General features: G+C 43.5%; 1 protein-coding gene across 3 annotated transcripts; it reads left to right on the top strand.

Annotated features, from left to right (window-relative positions):
• Nucleotides 1-1,406: 1,406 nt before the first annotated feature.
• On the top strand, nt 1,407-17,204 carry sat2a.1 (spermidine/spermine N1-acetyltransferase family member 2a, tandem duplicate 1). Of its 3 annotated transcripts, none has more exons than XM_062516240.1 (7): nt 1,407-1,669; nt 10,228-11,214; nt 13,609-13,690; nt 15,646-15,702; nt 15,798-15,821; nt 16,215-16,342; nt 16,527-17,204. In XM_062516240.1, the coding sequence occupies exons 2-7, from the start codon at nt 11,041-11,043 to the stop codon at nt 16,779-16,781; spliced, it is 720 nt and encodes a 239-aa protein (XP_062372224.1). In that variant the 5' UTR covers nt 1,407-1,669; nt 10,228-11,040; the 3' UTR covers nt 16,782-17,204. The 3 variants fall into 3 exon arrangements, with proteins under 3 accessions (XP_062372224.1, XP_062372225.1, XP_062372227.1); XM_062516241.1 differs by lacking the exons at nt 10,228-11,214; nt 13,609-13,690; nt 15,646-15,702; ... (1 more) ...; nt 16,215-16,342; nt 16,527-17,204 and adding exons at nt 4,633-4,708; nt 5,179-5,230; nt 5,358-5,441; ... (1 more) ...; nt 6,669-6,709; nt 7,176-8,288; XM_062516243.1 differs by lacking the exons at nt 10,228-11,214; nt 13,609-13,690; nt 15,646-15,702; ... (1 more) ...; nt 16,215-16,342; nt 16,527-17,204 and adding exons at nt 5,179-5,230; nt 5,358-5,441; nt 6,478-6,579; nt 6,669-6,709; nt 7,176-8,288.
• The last annotated feature ends 1,154 nt before the right edge of the window (nt 17,205-18,358 follow it).

The following is an 18,358-nucleotide window of genomic DNA, read 5'->3' as shown; positions in this document are numbered from 1 at the left end:
AAATTATACTGGGACATAATATAACCGCCACATGGTACTACTACATTGTCCTAATTTAATAAAATAATTCACTCTTCAATTCTCCACCCCTTACACCTATACAACTCCTTGTAAACAGCCAGTCTAACATGCTGATCCCTTGGCTGCTCAGTGATGGCTGGCACCATAGGGTTGGCACTCAAATATGTGCTGGCATGTACATCTCACAAAATGTTCAAATTTTGCATTTGTACCAAACTGTGTGTTCTGAAGCCACAATCATCATCATATTCTCTAGTCTACAAGGTCAGACACTTGTGTGCACTAGCTCAAATGCTGCAACAATGGACAAAGTATTCTTTTGCCACACCCAAATGTGCTCTTGTGTCACTGTGTACACTGCGCAAGTTTACATCTGCTGTAGACCCTTTCAAGAAGAAAAACGAAAACAATGCTTGAAAGTTCTACTTTGTTCCCATACTACTTCCGCTGCATTAAGATAACATATGGAATGTTCAAACGGAAACTTTATGGGAACAACAATGACACTAGGAACTCTCTTGAAACAGTCTTTTTGCTATTACTACACACTCTTATGTCTAGATTCTTACTTGTATATGTCTGTGTGTGTGTGTGTGTGTGTGTACACACGTGTGAGTGTGTGTGTGTGTGTGTGTGTGTGTGTGTATGTGTACACGTGTGTGTGAATGTGTGTGTGTGTGTGTGTGTGTGCATCTGTGCAGACTTGTGTGCAACGCTTCACTAAGACTAGCCTGCAACAACAGGCAAAGCAATCTTTAGCAACTCCCAAATATTTGTCTGTATCCACTTTGCACAAGTACACTGTTGCCCTTATGCAGCAGTCATGTTATGCATCGCCATGCTGTACATCTAGTTATGTGTTTGTATGAGTGAGCTGGTCTGTGTGCACACACATGAGCATGTGTGTCTGTACAGACATGTGTGCACTGTCAGTACCTGTGTAAATGTGCATGTGAGTATGTGTGTGTGTGTGTGTGTGCATGTTTGTGCGCATGCCCTCCAGTGTATGTTTGTGTGTGTGTGTGTGTGTGTGTGTTGCAGCGCTCCCTAAGGTTGGAATTGCAAAAAATGAAGTGTGCATGCAAAAATGTTGGCAGTGTTTCAGCACGTCAAATTTTGTAAACTGTTTGTCTTGAAATGGCAAAATGTGTAAATTGCAACAACCCTTATAGACGCAGTTTCATGAAATTTTGTGTGCATCTACAGTATATCATTTTGCAGCGACACAGCATTTAAATTTCATTAACCTTGAACCTTCAAATCACAAGACATTGGTAAACATTTGTTTTGCCTAGTGAATTCTTACAGGCTGTTGGTGGTCATGTGGTTGAGTGAGCCAATGGAATCCTTTAGTGCGTACACAAACTAGGTACGATTCACTTGTACCGTGCTGGAGTCCCGTTCTTGGTCCGCACTCACACTGCATACTATGAAACTGTACCCAGGCATGGCTGAGCTGCTGTGCTCTTGAATCTTTAGGCGCAATCATAAACTCAACCATACACCTTGTACAGGAGTCCACCTCCTCAAGCGGACCCGGTCATGGATAAGCATACTGTGCCCGGGTACGGTAAGAAGTGATCATACTGGTCAAATGAACCGGACTTTGGGAGTCAAACGTACTTGGACACAGTATGGATGGCAACGTGTGAGTATACACCCTTGGAGATGTGAGCAAATGTGACCAAGTGTAAACATGTCATGTTTCAAAACTGTAGCTTAAAACTTACATAACAGCAACTTACATTATATTTGAACCAAAGACCAAACAAAACAAACCGGAGAGGTAGATAGATAAGTAGATAGATAGATAGATAGATACTGTAGATGCTTTCTTGATCCCCAAGGGGAACAAAACAGGCCAGAGAGGTATAGCTCAAAGCTCCCCTCAGTGCTTTCCAGGAACCTCTACACTGTGTTTCATTATTGTTTGGGGGAGAGGCTGCCCCCACTTATTAGTTTCCAGTCCATGGAGCCAGAGCTGTGAAAGGGCGCACTCACAATGGGCACAGTTCACTTGTACCGTTCCAGAGTACAGTTCTCGCCCTTTCTTGCTCTGCACTCACACTGCATACTATATCAAAGTGTACCCAGGCACGGTTGAACTGCTGTTCTCTAGAATCTTTGCATTGGCACGAATCACGATCATAAGCCCAGCCTTGAATTTCCCCTTGGGGATCAATAAAGTATCTATCTATCTATCTATCTATCTAGCCGTACGGTGACTGAGTCCACCTCCTCAAGCAGACCTTGACACGGATAAGTCTACTGTGCCCTGGTAAGGTATGGAGCGACTACACTGGTCAAATGAACCGGACTCTGGGAGTTAAACGTACTCGGGTATGGTACGGACGGCACAGTATGAGTACGCCCTAAGGAGACTTTTCTACAGTATTGTCAGAAAATGAAGAGCTGGCAGATGAAGAGATATTGTCTGAATGTTGCAAAAGTGTTAGAAATCACTAAGCATTGCTTACCCACATCAACTTTTGTTCTTGAAATAAAGAAATGCATCAAATGCAGATCCCCTATACTGTAATTTTCACAAAACTTGGTGTTCATCCAGAGGTATGTCCTACATGACAATTCATGTACAGTACTACACCTTCTCGTCTTTTTTGATTGCGAGATTTAAGTGTTTTGAATTTATGGCATTCACTAGGTGGCGCTACACCAGAAATGAGTGGTCACTGGTCATGGGTTGGGTTGATGCTCCTCCTTGCTTGGACCAGTAAAGCCTGCCACAACAATTATGTTATCTTGGGTTCAATGGTTGGTGTGTTATTCAGTGAAAACCCCTTTTGGGTGGGGTTGGTTCCTTATCAGTGTATTGGGGCTACATGCTCATATGGTGTGAGAGCTGAGGAGGCGGGCACAACAAACTCACACATACTGATTGCTTCCATGTGAATAAAGCATAAAGTCCATAACGTATTTTTATGGAATATATGGAGTCTTAGGGCCCTATATTTAAGCACATATCGTGTTTGCATCTACTTCACACAGAGTACAACCTCTTGTCAAAACAAAACCTTTCTCCAAAGGAATTCTAAAATGCCTTTATCTTTATATCAGCCTGGTCCACCCTTACAGTAGAACAAAGTTTGTAATTTGTGTGTAGGCTACTCTTACAACGAATGTGTTGTCCCTATATGGACATAGCTGTGTTGAAAACAATGCAAGTTGTGTTGTTTTCAACACATTCGCTTTAGATGGTTAAATGGGTTAAATTATAAAAGTACCAACAGCCGGTGTCCTTAAACCTCAAAATACATTTTACCTGTTATATTAAAAAAAAAAAAAAAAAAAGAGTGAATGACTGATCTGGGTTTTAGATGCTATGTACAATTTGCGCACTGGTTTATTGATCTCAGCGTGTGCACAAAAATCTTTCCACAAATGCCAGTCAAGCCCAGGGCTATAAACCTCATTCCTTAACCTTGTAGCTACCAACGTCATCAGCTTGACTTGAGATGCTGATGGGAAACGCCTCAACAACATTAACTTGCTTGTGTGGAAGAAAGGGTCCGTTAGTCAGACGTCTCCTTGGCTGAACACTGAGGCTATTTTTAAACACGATTTTTTGGGGGCAGAACTGTTAACGGTTTCGAATAGCAGAACACCCCTCTCCTATTTTCCCTCCAACTTCCTCCCCACCCAGTAGGCCTATTAGTCAAATAAGCTCCCATATTGAGGATTCTAAATATAGCCCTGCGACATTCTATTTCTGTATTAATCATGGTGTAAAAACAGGGTCCACTCTGGCATCTTGTGATTCAACAGCAAACTCCGTTCTGACATCAGCTGATCAGGACTGGATTTGTGCCAGAGACCATTAGTTCTCGATGTGTGTCACATAAATGTACTGTAGACTGTAGACACTGACAGATGTATAACCCATATTCCAAATGATCCCATGAATCGTCATAAACCTGAACATTAAAGGACTCATTATACAACAAAATAAATTGTATAAGTTTCACAAATTCGTTGAGGGTATGATTTACAAGATTATGCTATGATTTACAAGGTTGTATTTACGAGTTATTTCTGGCGCCAACTCAGTTGGTAGCCCACCAAGCAGTGGGCCTACGTGCGTCATTGTAGTTTCATGGAAACACCTCGGTTGGGCTTCTGTGGTGTGTCAGAAAGCAAGAGACACAGAAAGTGGACTCACTTTGAGTCAGAACCCCAACCCAAACTCTCCAAAGTGAAGTTAATTCATCATGAGAAAGAGAGTGTGGATGACAACCCCCCCCCCCCCCCCCCCAAAAAAAAAATAGCAGTGTAGGCCTATCTGTAATCCTGCTCTTAGTCAGAACATTCGGTATTAAAAATCCTCACATATATTTGTAGACTCAATACCTGGTCCAATATGCTTTCTGAATTTGAAAGTAGCCCATTTCGTACAACTCCTGAGTGGAGAATCGAGCGTTTCCAATGGCTGCCACAACACACGGGGTTGGCGCTATTTGGATGAGTACAATCGCTTGTGCAGCTAACGTTATGATGTAAACGCCGGAGTTCATTCGTTCGCTCATCCGCCCTGTATAGCTAAGCACAATAACCTGCTAATAGAGGTCTGTACTCTTCTCCTATACCGCGGCGAAGGTTTGGCGGAAACATGGACTTCACCATTCGCGCGGCTACTCTCGAGGACTGCAAAGACATCTCGCGGATGATCTTGGTAAGATTTTACTGGCAAGAGCATGCGGCCCTCGTTCGCGCACGTGTTGAGATCCAGAGGCATGAATGACACAGCACCGATTTAGTATTTGCATAGGGAGGCTGCGTCACCGACACCCGAGCGCTAAAATCCTCAGCATGACAGCCAGACAATGACTTTACATTATGTTGGAAGACATGTCTGTGTTCACCTATGTGTTATTTCTGTAGCTCCCGAATGCATGTTCATTGTATACTTTGCTCGCATTCTCGCTGTCAAAATGTGAGTCAACTAGGACGTAGGCTGGGTCCTATGCCTACGCTCTGAGAACACTGCAACTTTGTATCACGTTAGTTAAGGTGTAATTAAGATGTAACCGTTTAAAACGTTAGCACGCAATGTTATCTGAAGAAGAGAAAGAGTGACGTGTCTTCTTAGATAAGCCACGTGCTATGACAGTTAACTATGTATTTTGTTGTGTGCATCCCCAGGAACTGGCCGAATATGAGAAGGTCTCAGATCAGGTGAAAATTACACAGAGAGGTAAACTGTGTATTAATTGGGGCATTTCTGCAAAAAGTCTATTCTTCCACTCATGTCAAACAGTATATAGAGCTTCCTGATACATGCTATATGTTTGAAAATTATGTTTTTTTAACTTCTGAACCAGACCTGGAGCAAGATGGGTTCTCCAAAAATCCCTTTTTCCATGGAATAATCGCAGAGGTGCCGGAGCAGCACCGAAGCAAAGATGGTGAGGGAGGGGCTCATCACTGACCTCTATTTCTGAATACATATGTCACTCACAGGTCACTAATTCAGCACGTAAACAATGGCCCAGCTTGAAAGACTAAATTAATCTCGGCCTGCTGTTTTTAAGTCATCGCCAGGCAGGCCATCAAATACCTTGTTTATTCTCAGCATCCAGAGATTACATAATCTATTTCATTTCCTTCTTTGGCATCGTCAGCACCTGGACTGTGATATAAGATGTAAGCAGTGCTCCTGCCTGTATATAAGAGTATATGTAGGCTACTGCCAGTAGTGCAGTTGTGGTGTGTCTTTTACTCTATTTTCACTGACATTACACCCGGATATGTCGTATGCTAACGTCCGAAAACAACACAGAAAGTAGAAAAGATATGCAATTGCAACAGCAATCACTGAGATACAGATTCGCACGGGATTAGTATTATCACCGGACGTCTGTGTTTGGCGAAATATAGTAGGTAATTTGCGGCGAAATTTTTACTTTACAAATTACAGACATGGCACATTCGCACGGGACTAAGATCTCAGACATTCTCCGCAATTATCACAAATCACCAAAGGTCCATAGGTAATACTAATCCCGTGCGAATAGGGCTTTTGAGTAGTGTATAAACGGTGTCACGGTATTGTAAAATGAAGACTGTACTGTGTTCCTTTTTTGTGTCACTGAGCATCAGGCACATGTTCATTGTATGCTTTGTGAGAACGTGGCTGCCTGTGTGTGTGTGCGTGTGTGAGAGAGAGCGAGAGAGCGAGCGAGATAGAGCGTGAGAGAGCATGTGAGACCTTAAGTGCTCTTGTGTGTAAGTGTGTGTATGAAATTATGTCCTGCAGCATTCAGTCTCTGACTGTTTTAGGTCATACCAAGGAGATGCCTGTTTTTCTCCACATATACTTATGGCATATATATATCTGCGCTTGTCTATGTCTATGTCTCTGTGTGTTTGCGCTTGTGTGTGTGTGTGTGTGTGTGTGTGTGTGTGTGTGTGTGTATGTGTGTGTGTGTGTGAACACATCAGGTCACGCTAAGGTGGGCTACTCCCTCTACTTCTATACGTACAGCTCGTGGAAGGGCAGAGCTGTGTACATGGAGGATTTGTACGTGATGCCAGAATACAGGGGTCAGTATGCACCAGAATGTACAGTATTGTCTCATGTAACCCTCATAACGCCCAATCAAATAACGTCAGTTTATACGTTTCTGTTGAAGGCAAAGGCATCGGGAAGGCCCTGATGAGTAAGGTCGCTCAGGTGAGTACTACTAGTAACCCTGCATTTCTATATCTATTCTATTTACAAAAGGACAGGGGCATGTTTCTGCTAGGCAGAAGTTTTGGGCATACTAAATTGAATAAGAAATGAATAAGTATTAGTATTTGCAGGCTATAATGTATATAATGAATGAAATATCTGCATTTGACCTAACATGACTTACTCATATTTTGCACCCATCCCACCGTTTCCACTAATTCCATTGTATACTGATGTCAACAGTGATGTTCTTATGTTTTATCAGTTTTCACGCGACATTGTGTTTTATTTTTGTAGTTTTCATGTTATGTGTCAAGTTAAAAATTATATAAATAATATCACCCCCCAATAACTTTAATATTGTAGTAGGAGTGGGTTTCATGCACAGTGTTACATTATTAATATTTAAGTCATGTTGTGTTTTATTAATGGAAACAACGGTACCTCTCATGTGTCCTCCACAAAGCTGGGACTGGCAGCTGGATGCACTCAGCTGAACTTCGCCGTCCTCGACTGGAACAAGGCGTCGCTGGACTTCTACCTCAGCCAGGGCTGCTTCGATGTGACCGCTGACATGGGCTACCACTGCATGCGCTGTGAGGGAGAGAAACTGATCAACCTGGCACAGGGTGATGCGTAAAAAAAAAACAGCGGTGCTGTCCAACCCCACCTCAACATATGCCACACACACAGATACACACGCACGCACGCACGCACGCACGCACGCACACACATACACACACACATACACACACACAGACACACATACACACACACCATGTGTAAAGCACTTCCCAACTCTTCTGACCACTACGCCCCTCTCAGTTCATCCCCAGAATTGGCCTATTAGTCTGAAGTCAATCCCCATTCCTCATATCATTGGGAAACTTACAGCAAAAATGTAGTTTGTGCAAATCTCTACGTTATGTCACGGTGTAGCACATCTCTTGGCTCATCCTTGTTTTCCTTTGTGAGAATAACAGGTTGGCATTGGAACCAAAGACTTCCTAAATAGCTCTTGAGAGACACAGACAGACAGACAGTGTGACAGATTTTTAAAAAAAAACGTTTTAGGTGTATGATTCGTGGAATTGATGGAAATTGTAATGGGTTTCTTATACAGCCAAATGTGCATCATCATGTGTTCATCTCAGTGAACCGCTGTCCTGTGAATTTCTTGATATAGGCAAATTGTAGGCAGACTAAGGTGTTGCAGGAAAACTCACATCATTTTTAAATCAAGTAAAATAGTACATGTTCCACATATATCTCTGTTTCTCAAAGTCACTTAGTACTGTCCATACGATTAAAAACAAAACAAAACAAAAGTCAGTGCTACCTAGCTCGAGTTACTGCAGGCAACAGCTACAGTGCTACACTGGGGGCATGATGTTAAAGATGCTGTTTGGTATCGACAGTACTCGGTGACCTCGAGAGACAGAGAACTGTGAAATCAGGAGAGTTTACCTGTAACTTGAGATGGCAGTGTTGTGAACATGAGCCATGTGGCTTCAAGTGAAGCTGGTCAGATCTGGTGCTGAAATAAGATGACGGAGCGCTGAAAAGCAAAAAAAACAAATTTTTTTTTTATAATTAATTGATTAATTGTTCATTGTTATTCTTGATTTAAAATGGAAATACTACTCGTGGTTTCAAATGATTCGTTTTCAGATGTGTGTTCACGGAAAATGCGACGATAGGGTATAACACTGTAAATTATATTAAAAGCACAAATATGTACAGTAACAGTTTAGCTATTGTGCCCTTTTAAGACTGAGAAAGCTTGTCACATTTCTTGTTCATGTGTGTGAGTATCAAGACCTGTTCTTGTTTAAAATGTACTGTAGCCTGTTTGCATATGCCAGTCTAGGGCCCAGTATATAAAACTGCTGGCAGAACAGTCTAGAAATTCTCAGAACAACTTTTCCAGCCAGAATAAGGGTGTGAGATATTTTTGAGCCATGACGGACTGTCCTGCGCAAATGTAACAATGTCACCTAGGTGCTATGTAAGACACGGGGACAAAACCTCCATCTCTATGTAGTCCAATCCCTCAATCCAAACATAACATGTATCAGTTCGTGGAATGTGACCTCCATGTACTCCCCCCCTCCCCTCTTTCTCAGCAAACTTTGACGATATGTAGCTGTCTTTGTAGGGTTTTGTCTTCTTAGAAAAAGCACATTGCTGTAGTTGCAGCAGGGGAAGGAACAGCACATGGTACTGTACTGTAGGTGGCTGATTTGAGGAGAAGGGTGTTTCTTGGTTGTCTATAAAATATGATCTACATAGTGTACTGTGTCTCCTTTTCTCAGAAATGTCAGTGTGTGAGTGAGGTTGTTGTACAGCACTCTATGAAGTCTCTGCCCTAAGCAGTGTAGGATGCTGACAATGTGTATGGTGGAGAAATACCTGCTAACCACTTCCTGGTTCTACTGACTCCTTTGCACAATTGTTTTGTTTGTTTATACGTTGATGCTCATGTGAGAGTATAAAACACACACACACACACACACACACACACACACACACAAACACACACACACACACAGACAGACACACAGACACACACACATATTCATACATTTCTGTCATCAGCCATCTCATACCCATACTCTATTGCACTACACATGTGTAAATAATTTCTCATTTGGTTGGGTGCAGTTGATTTTCATGTAGTTTGTGGTGTGGTTTACACGGCATCACCCTTGTGCTGCTGTGGGTAAATAAATAAGTCATTATTGACCTCATCAGGCCGTTAAAAGGCCTGTGGGAACACTGTGCTATATTTTCCCCCATTTTGTTTGCTACTATTGGATCAAAGTAGAGATTCTTTTCCAAAGGAACAGGCTGTACCTTTCTGAATAAACCATTTAATTTGACCACGGGTTTTTGGGCTAATCTCTTTTTTTCTTTTGCATATTTTAGAAAAACACAAAGGTGGGACAACAGGTGTTATTCAAATAGTCACAACTCTGTTGTACTATATGGTTGACAAAATATCCATTTATGCTGTTAATGTAAGTTTTTGTAGTCTATTTCATAGTCATAATAATATGTTTTAATTCAGATACCCTCTGAAGGTAGAATATCAGTAGGCTATGCTACCAAAACGATAGGCCTAACTGGGTGCAAATCATACTGATGATTTACCTGGTTGAGAGCTGTGGATCTTTACCCAATGCCGTACGTCTCACTGACACGAATGGCATTCTCAACAGAAAACTCTGCTGCCCCACGCGTTCAGTCGGAATTGCACGTCAATTATATATTGGATAGCAGCGCCACCATGTGCTAGAGAGCTGAACTTGTATGATGCATTCACTACCCAGGTTCACTGTACCAACAAGTGTAATCCAATCAGGTTAATTAGTGCCTATGCACTGACTAGGTTGCCTGGACGGGTCAGTTCATGTCGCGGTTATATATCACTCAGCTCTGTATATCAAGTTATAGACCTACTCTTCTACAGTTTATGCAGCCAACGTCAACATTTGTTCTCGTTTTTTTCCCCGCAGGCATCGACAGAATGTCGGAAACCGAGCCAGCTCGCCTACATTCAATTACTTGATTCTTCAGTCTTCAACGTGATCGACACATTGGCTGTACGGCTTTCGGCATAGCTTCGTGCTAGTGACTGTTAACAGCGTGATCGAGGAGAACTTGCGATTTGAAGCGCAGGAGGAGGCAGGGCCAAGCTAACGCGCAAAGATACCTGGCGCTTCTGGAAGAGGGAAATGCAGCGTTTGACAGTGGTGAAGTTGTGCGTTTCCGGGCAGTAGTGCTGCGTGAGGGCATTTCGACGTGCTCCCCGGTTTTCATGATGCCCACGCATACACGCGACCTCTCTACAGATCTGTCAAGACGCACTTTAGGAAGTGGACTCCACGACTGAGGCTCATACGAGGATGCAAAGCCTGAGAGACGTCTGTGCTGCGCTTTAAACTTGCAGAACTTGCGATTTTGGCTGGACTTCAGCAAGCTCACCAGTGCAGAACAAAATCAATATTTTGCTTGACGTAGGCTTTGGATTCCAAAACAAACGCAATTAACATTCGTTGCTTTCTGCGCATATAGCATTCTTCGTGCGCCGACACAACATTTGCGACACACTACGGCGAACAGCATGTCAGTGTGCCAACAGTTTGTCAAAAAACTGTTTGGTTGATAACATTATACCACGCAGCATCTGAACCATCTGCACTCGGCTTTAATGGACGAGACGCGCACAGCTTGGCCAGATGCATGCATACGTATGTGCGTTTGGATGAAGAAGGGGGGCTTTAGAATGCAATCTCTGAAATGGTAAATAACGATTCCCGAACACTACAATGCATCGAATTCTGCAGCGAAGAAAAATACGCAAACTTCGGTTTGTATGGGCATCCATGGCCGTGTTTGCATTGGTGCTGGCTTTGTGCAGTGCCCTGTTTACAGTCTGGACATGGCGACAAACTAGGGACCTGTCCGTATCTTTCACAACTCTGCAAGAGCGCCTGGAGCAAGTGAGTATCAATCCATCCCACACACCAATAAATGTGCATTTAATTGCATGCATGTTTGATTTGGACAGAAGCGCTGCAAAAGTATTTGATGATCATGCAAACCCAATCAATATGTTTTATTATCCAGTAAGTTTTTTCCTCTTCAGGCTGACTAGTGTTATGCAACTCCGCGGACGCTTTAAACCTTTTGGGGGTCGTCTGCTCTCGCCGCTTCACGGAAAAATGTACAGCCCACATGTCACAACCCAGTGGCTCTTAATTTGCACAAAGTGCCGCATCGCTGCTGGGGGTGCCGCACGGCATTTTTACTGCTGACCGAAATTGCCCACATAAAGCGGCGAATGATTACTTAGCCTATTTAGTCTGCGTGTCTCCGCCAAGTGTAAACGCTGTGCTGCCAAACTCACTCCAATTTTAGAGCAATTTACTGGAAACCTTAGAATACTTGGCTCAGTTTCACAACATGCCCAAATATGCTTTCTTAAAAAAAAAAAAAAGTCTTACGCACGTGTGTAATTATGGTTAAGTGATTTGCAACCAATAAACTGTCAACAACAGTTAACTTTATTTTGCTTACGACATGTATTGTGGACGCTTTGTCATCCGTCCTTTAAAACTCAGAAAGTAGACGGGCACACCGCTAAATGCTGCTTCAGGGATGACATGTATCACAGCCACACGCACCGTATGTTTACGCACCACCTACGTTTCCATTGTAGCTCACCAATTATCGTCATTTGTGTTGTCTTTGCTTTCATTCAGCAGCCTTAAAATATAATTTAATGACTGCTCTGTTAATTTGCGGATCCTGTGTCAGTACATCCCCTCGGCTCTCGCAAACGTCAACTGAACGCATCCTTCTAAGATAGCTCACAGAGCAAAAGCACAGTTCAACAGGTTTTGCCAAGTAGACTATGTTTATCTGACAGGCACTAAATCAAACACCGCGACTAACACAGATCAAACCGATTAAACTACAGCCCTGGTTAAAATAGTTCATGTGCGAGAATGACTGATGGCGTGCAGCTTTTTCAGGATAGGATCAAAATAATCCAGTTCCCTCCTCAATAGCAAGTAGCCCTACATATATCCTACATTGAAGCATCCTTAAGCTTGAATCTGTGAAAAATACAGAATAAACATGTTTAATACAAACACATGGTCAAAAAGCCTTGAGTGTCCCTGGCAAAGCCATCAAATGGGATTGTAGCTGAAGGTAACTAACTAAACAGTAGAGACCTATTATCATAATTGAATAACCCATGCATGCTTTTATTTACTAAACTCAACCGTTTATCTAACCAGATGTGCTGTTATTGCTATAATTAGTTATACTTTCTGCCCTCAGACAGCCTTCTCCTCTAGAGAATTAGCTGTTGAGAAAGAAAGGGAAAATGATCATGCTTCAGAAGAGGTCGAAAAGCAGTAACTGGAACCATTATCACTGTTTTGAAATGAACCTTCATCACTATTTTGGGATGAACTCTCCACTGTTTTGTTGATATAATACAGACCTGAGTGGAGGTACTGAATTTGACACAATGGAATTACAGCTGAACTCCATCAAGAGTTTCAAAGTGACCCATCAGATGTGCATCTGGAAGATGTTACTCCTGTTATGAAAGCTTATTATGTAGTTAGATAAGATGTCTTAAAATGAGAATGCACTGGCTGTAACATCAACAAAAAAAAGAGAGCAAGGCACGAACAGGTGTACAGCAGTCATAAACTGCATGATTCATGTTTCGGTCCAAGTGTAATTCTCGGGGTCGTAGTTGAATTGTTCACCCAGCTGTAGAGAGAGAGAGGGAGGGAGAGAGAGAGAGAGAGAGAGCAGAGAGAGAAAAGCCCCCGCACTCGTTTTCTCTCTTTTTTTTTCACGTGGAAAACAACAATGGCGCTCTTCGAGCCAAATTCCGCTGATGCTCTGAGAATGTTTGCTTGCAAGGCAGAAATTTTGCTGCGACTTTTTTCTTCATCTCTGCTTTGCTCTCAGTCTCAACATGAGGGTTAAGAAATTTCTGGAATGCGAGACACTTTAAAAAAATGCTTTAGGTGTCGCAACTGGTTTTCAAAGAGGAAGTGGCAGACTTATTAAAAGGTCTGTGTGAGTGTGTGTGTGTGTGTGTGTGTGTGTGTTTGTGCAAGTGTGTATCTCCGTGCCAAGTGTGGAAAAGGGTTTGTTTATGTGGGCCTCAGAAAAATCTCAGCTTCGCACATAATTGCTCCTAAGATTAGAATAGGATGTTAATGCTCTTTTTCAGGAAGCCCGTCTCCAACAGAAGCACACTTGAAACCTTAACACCCGTGCAGGTTGAGTCTTCCCGTTGAGCCTACTGTTCCTGCAAACTGTTTTAAGAATGTCTTCTCCCTCTCCCTTGCTTTGGCAAACAGGTGAACAGCCAGCGCCGAGAAATTGTTCAACTCATCCTGGAGAAGAGGGAGATTCTGCAGGGCCAGAGGCTTAAGAGAGAAGGTAATGATGTGTTATAAACTCATCGGGGCTATGAACCCTCACACATATCATGACTGGCCCAAGAGCACTTGTTTGGATTGGCTGTGTATAATTTGGAGTTCAACTACAAACTGGAACTTGTGTCTGGCTGTCATAAGTACAAATATTAAAAGGCTATTTTGAGACATCTGTATTCAGATACCAAGTAGTTTATGCAGAAAGTGCACAGAACGTGCATTAGTGGCAAGCCACTGACTAGAATGTTACGTGCTATTTTTATTTGTATTTAATAGTATTTTGCTACTAGTGGGGAATTTAACACTTGTGAGTGTTTAGGTTCAACCCTAACACAGGCTTGGAGCTGACCAGTGTTGTTGCGTGTCTGTAGCGATATTTAAAGCCGCAGCGGACAGAGCGGCACCCCTGGTCAACGCCAGCGGGCACAGGATTCTAAAAGCTGCCCTAAGCAGGAAGCAGTAGGCAGCCACTCGGGTGACTCAAAGATTATAGGTCTGGACGGTCAGGAGACGCGCGCCCAGAAAACCGTTGGGCCCCTGGACCGTCTTTCAGAGACGCCACACGCCACATGGGGACTTTTTTTTTCTCCAAAAAAGCTAAAAACCTGGACGGGCCCCCGCCATCCCTCCGTCTCTCTCTCCCTCTCTTTCTCTCCTTTTCGACAGCCGTAAATAGTTTTCATGTTGTTATATTCCCTCCAATTCTCCAGCAGTGGTTTTCATTTTCAGTGCGTGCGTGAGTGTGTGTGTGTGTGAGAGAGAGAGAGAGAGAGAGAGAGATTCTCTGATTGCACATTATAAACTGAGCATAATGCAACAAGCACCTGGGAATGTCCGGCCCGACACGGCAAGGCTACAAAGGGCCGTCAAGATGGTCGGCCAGGCAGAAGGCCCAGCAGGCTGATGGGAAAAAGCCTCATGCGGTCATGGAGGTCCCGACACTTGAGAGCGAGCATTATTAGCCTCGGTGTCACTCTGAGGTCGCAAATCAGTTCTCTCTCTGAGTTTGCCACTCGATAATTCAACCGTCTGTCTGTCCAAAAGTAGACGAAAAAAAAAAGAGAAAAGATCTCCAGAGGCTGTTTGTGTGTTTGTGAGAACAGCTGGCATTGGGTTGAGCCCTCTTGCGTTATAGGTGGTCTGTCTCCACCGACGCACACAGCAGTCCTGGCTTCGTCTCTCTCTCTCTCTCGCTCGGCCACATATCATATCTGATGCTATCGTGCGCATAGGCCCCCTGTCAGGAGTACGTTCGCCTCCCACGATGTCGAGACACTTAACAGAAAACAAACCACCTCCCTCTCGGGGGGACGCAACCAGCAGGAGGCCTCCTCCTCTGCCCCCCATTTTTTCGGATGGATTCGGTTATTTATTGTGTTTTTTTGAACGGGGGCCACGACTATTATTCTCACTTTCTTTCTCGTCATCTCCTCGTCTCTCTCACCCTTCTCTCTCTCGCTCGCTCTCCGTTTTTCTTGCCTGGATCTTTTACAACCCGTTTGGGTCATGGAACAGCCAAACAACTCTCTCCTTTTCTTTTGGTATCTTTCTCTTTCTTTCTTGCACTCTCATCTTTTTTTCTCATCTGTTTTTTTTTTCTCTCTCTCTGTCTCCCTCTCTCTCTCTCTTTCTTTCTCTCCCTTTTGTTGACTAAAACCAGCTGGCAGGCAAGAGAAGTGCTCCATGAATCCAGAGCATGAGGACGCGTGTGTGCTGGAAAGAACTCTTTTGCAAAAGTCATAGCACAGATCTCTGGACACATCTGGTCAAGCGATCAAGATTTTTTCGTCTGTTTCGTGAATCACCATAGATGTCAATACACTTTTAAATGTATATCTGTCCAGGCCAGGGTAATCCTCTGTATGTTGCCATGGCCTCAGTCGACATCTTATCTCGGGCCGAGGCAAAAGTTTTGACATTTGTGTTTATGTTTCTCCCTCTCTCTCTTTTTTTTGCCAGCGGGGACAGGAAAGGGGAAAAATGGAGGCTTAAGAAAAGTGGCGTCCCATTTTGAGAGTGAGTGAGACTGTTATCCTTTGTTGTTTCGCGTTGCAAGTATGCCATGTTTATTTGGTGTTAATTTTTTCTTTTTTTATCTGTTTCCCTTTCAGTTACCAAGACGTCCTTTCAGAACGGTAAGTGCGATAAGAAAGAGTGATAACCATCATCATGGCATATTAAGATGTTGTGTGCGGGTAGCAGTTCCCGCTAATCTCTACCAGATTTGGTCAGGTCTGACCTTCTGTACCCTCTTGTCAGTGTGGTAGTGGCAGTGTGAAGTATGCACAACATTATAAGGACACCTCTCTGCCTAGAATTGTTCACATTGGTTTAACATAGTATGGTGAAATCCTAGTTCTAATCCCAAATCTCAGGGATTTTTTTCTCCAAGTTTCTTTGTATTCTAGTTATCAGTCTGTAAAGCCAGCGATCCTAAGTATTTTTGACATTTGAAATTTGACATTTTTGCCATTAAAAGTTATTTTGTAATCATCTCAACAACTGTGTGCTTTGGTATTCTTTTCCAGTGGGCACTGAGGGTTTCATCAAAGGATGGGTGGAAGAATCACTCAACATGAGCAAGGCCGTGACCTACAGGGCTGACACGGGCACCTTCAGAGTGGAGCGCACGGGTGTCTACTTCCTCTACTGTCAGGTACGAGGCTACGCTGACCTGAAGTGGGCAGAGGAGCGGAGCCCTTTCTCTAGGCTCAGAATGTTTTCCATATCTCCAAATTCCATATTCCAAGTTCCAATTCCAAATTCTTCGGTTAATGTTCCATTTTCACCACCGGTCTCTCTCTGTCTCCCCTTGTGCTTTTTCCTCTTGTCTGGGTCAGGTGCACTTCAATGAGAACCAGAGCCAGTATGTGAAGCTGGAGGTGTCCGTGACCAGTGGCCCGTCCCTGCAGTGCATCGAGGGCTACGGGACCACCCCGTCCTCTGGCTCTCACATGTTCCACTTCCTGAAGCCATGCCAGGTGTCGGGCCTGCTGAGGCTCACCAAGGGTGCCGAGCTCCGGGCCAAAACGGCCCCTAACCTCATCCTGAAGAACAACGGCAAGCACTACTTCGGGCTGTTCAAGATCAACTGAACTGGGGGGTGACATTTGACAGTGATCGTCCCCCCCAAAGATCAACTGAGAGACAGAAAAAAAAGACAGAAAGTGATGGTGCAAGCCCTTGTCCTGTGTCTTAGAAGACATTAACCTTCAAACTCTTATGCACTTACGTCTGGATTTCAACTCCTGGAGAAGCAGGGGATGCTTTTGTTGGGGGAAAAATAACTCTTCCTGGTTGACTGAGTGAAAAGGCATAGCAGACAGTCTCCCGTTTAGACATCTGCCTCCTAAGTCTCGCCAAAGTCTCTGTGCACTGTCTGCCTCTCTTTTTTTTTGATTTTCTAGTTTTCCTGCCGAGGCAGTTCCTTTTCTGGTCGGAGAGATTCTCTCTTAAGCAGCGGCCTTCTCCTTCACCCGTAAGCCTCTAAACATACGATAATGAGCGAGGAGATTCAGTGGGGGGGTGGGGGGGGGGGGTGGGGGTGGGAGAGGGTGCAAGGGAGGGGGGAGGGAGGGAGGGGGGGCATTTTTGGATCTTCTTTGGTTGTGGATGACATCTGCTGGATGGACGGTGTGCTTCTTTTGCTGCGCTGGAACCGCATCAGAATGCAAGAAGTCACAAGCCATGTGTTGAGCCGAAAAATCTTGACAGCGGTGAGGAAAGTGCGCGTACTCCAGTCCATGGGTAGCCCTCCTATGCAGTCACTCAAGCCATGTTTTCTTCTTCTGTTCCAAGAGTCCATGAGTTATGGGCTTGTGGAGACATTCCTCAATGTCTGAACTTTTACCCTTTTTTTTCCCTTTACACTTTGATTATCTGTCATCTGTGATATTGTAGTGTATTTCAAGAGACGTATATTCTGTTTGTATTTTCCACGTAAAATGAATTAGCACTGTCAGTGAAGAAATCAAGGAGGTTTTGTGATTTTGTGTACATAAGAAGGTCCGTTTGAAAGAGGATTTATGCCGAGAATGCAAAGAATTTAAATGTTATTGGAAGTTTTTCAATATGCAATTTTATATCTTTTCATATATTTTTTAATCAATAAAGTTATGTTTTTTTTTCACTTACCTAAACAAACTCCAGCCAAGGAAACTCCTCAGGTCTTCACACCACACTGCCAAGTTTATCTGTCTTGTGCTTAAGCAGCATTTTACCACATAAATATTTGTGATTTCTGTTAATTAAATCTGAAATAGAATCTCTGCCATTGCAAACCTTCCGAATTTCCTGTTTCGTGCTCGGCTTCCCCTTTCCCTGCCTGCGCCGAACCCCCTGTGCGTACCTCACGTTCACCCCCCCCCCCCCCCCTTCACTAAAGCCTCGCGCTTCCCCTCCTACCCCAACTCTCCCTTCCTGAATCTGAATCCCGACCAAATAGTTGAAAGCCTTTGAGGAAAAACATGCTCTGTACATTCCTCTCCCCTCGCTCCTGCCTGTTCTTACTCCCAGCGCTCTATATCTCTCATGTGTCTTAAAAAAATGTTTCATGCTTTTCTTGGTTTTTTTTTTTTTTTTTTAATTCTTTTATGTTTTTAACAGCCTCTCAAGTGGTTGCTTTTGTCAAATGCATGTGTAGCATTCACTTAATCAGGATTTACTGCTGAGC

This window comes from Sardina pilchardus, chromosome 16, assembly GCF_963854185.1.
Source record: "Sardina pilchardus chromosome 16, fSarPil1.1, whole genome shotgun sequence".
NCBI classification, from domain to species: domain Eukaryota; kingdom Metazoa; phylum Chordata; class Actinopteri; order Clupeiformes; family Clupeidae; genus Sardina; species Sardina pilchardus.
The sequence above is the reverse complement of the archived record's forward strand: the minus strand, read 5'-3'. Positions and strand labels throughout refer to the sequence as shown.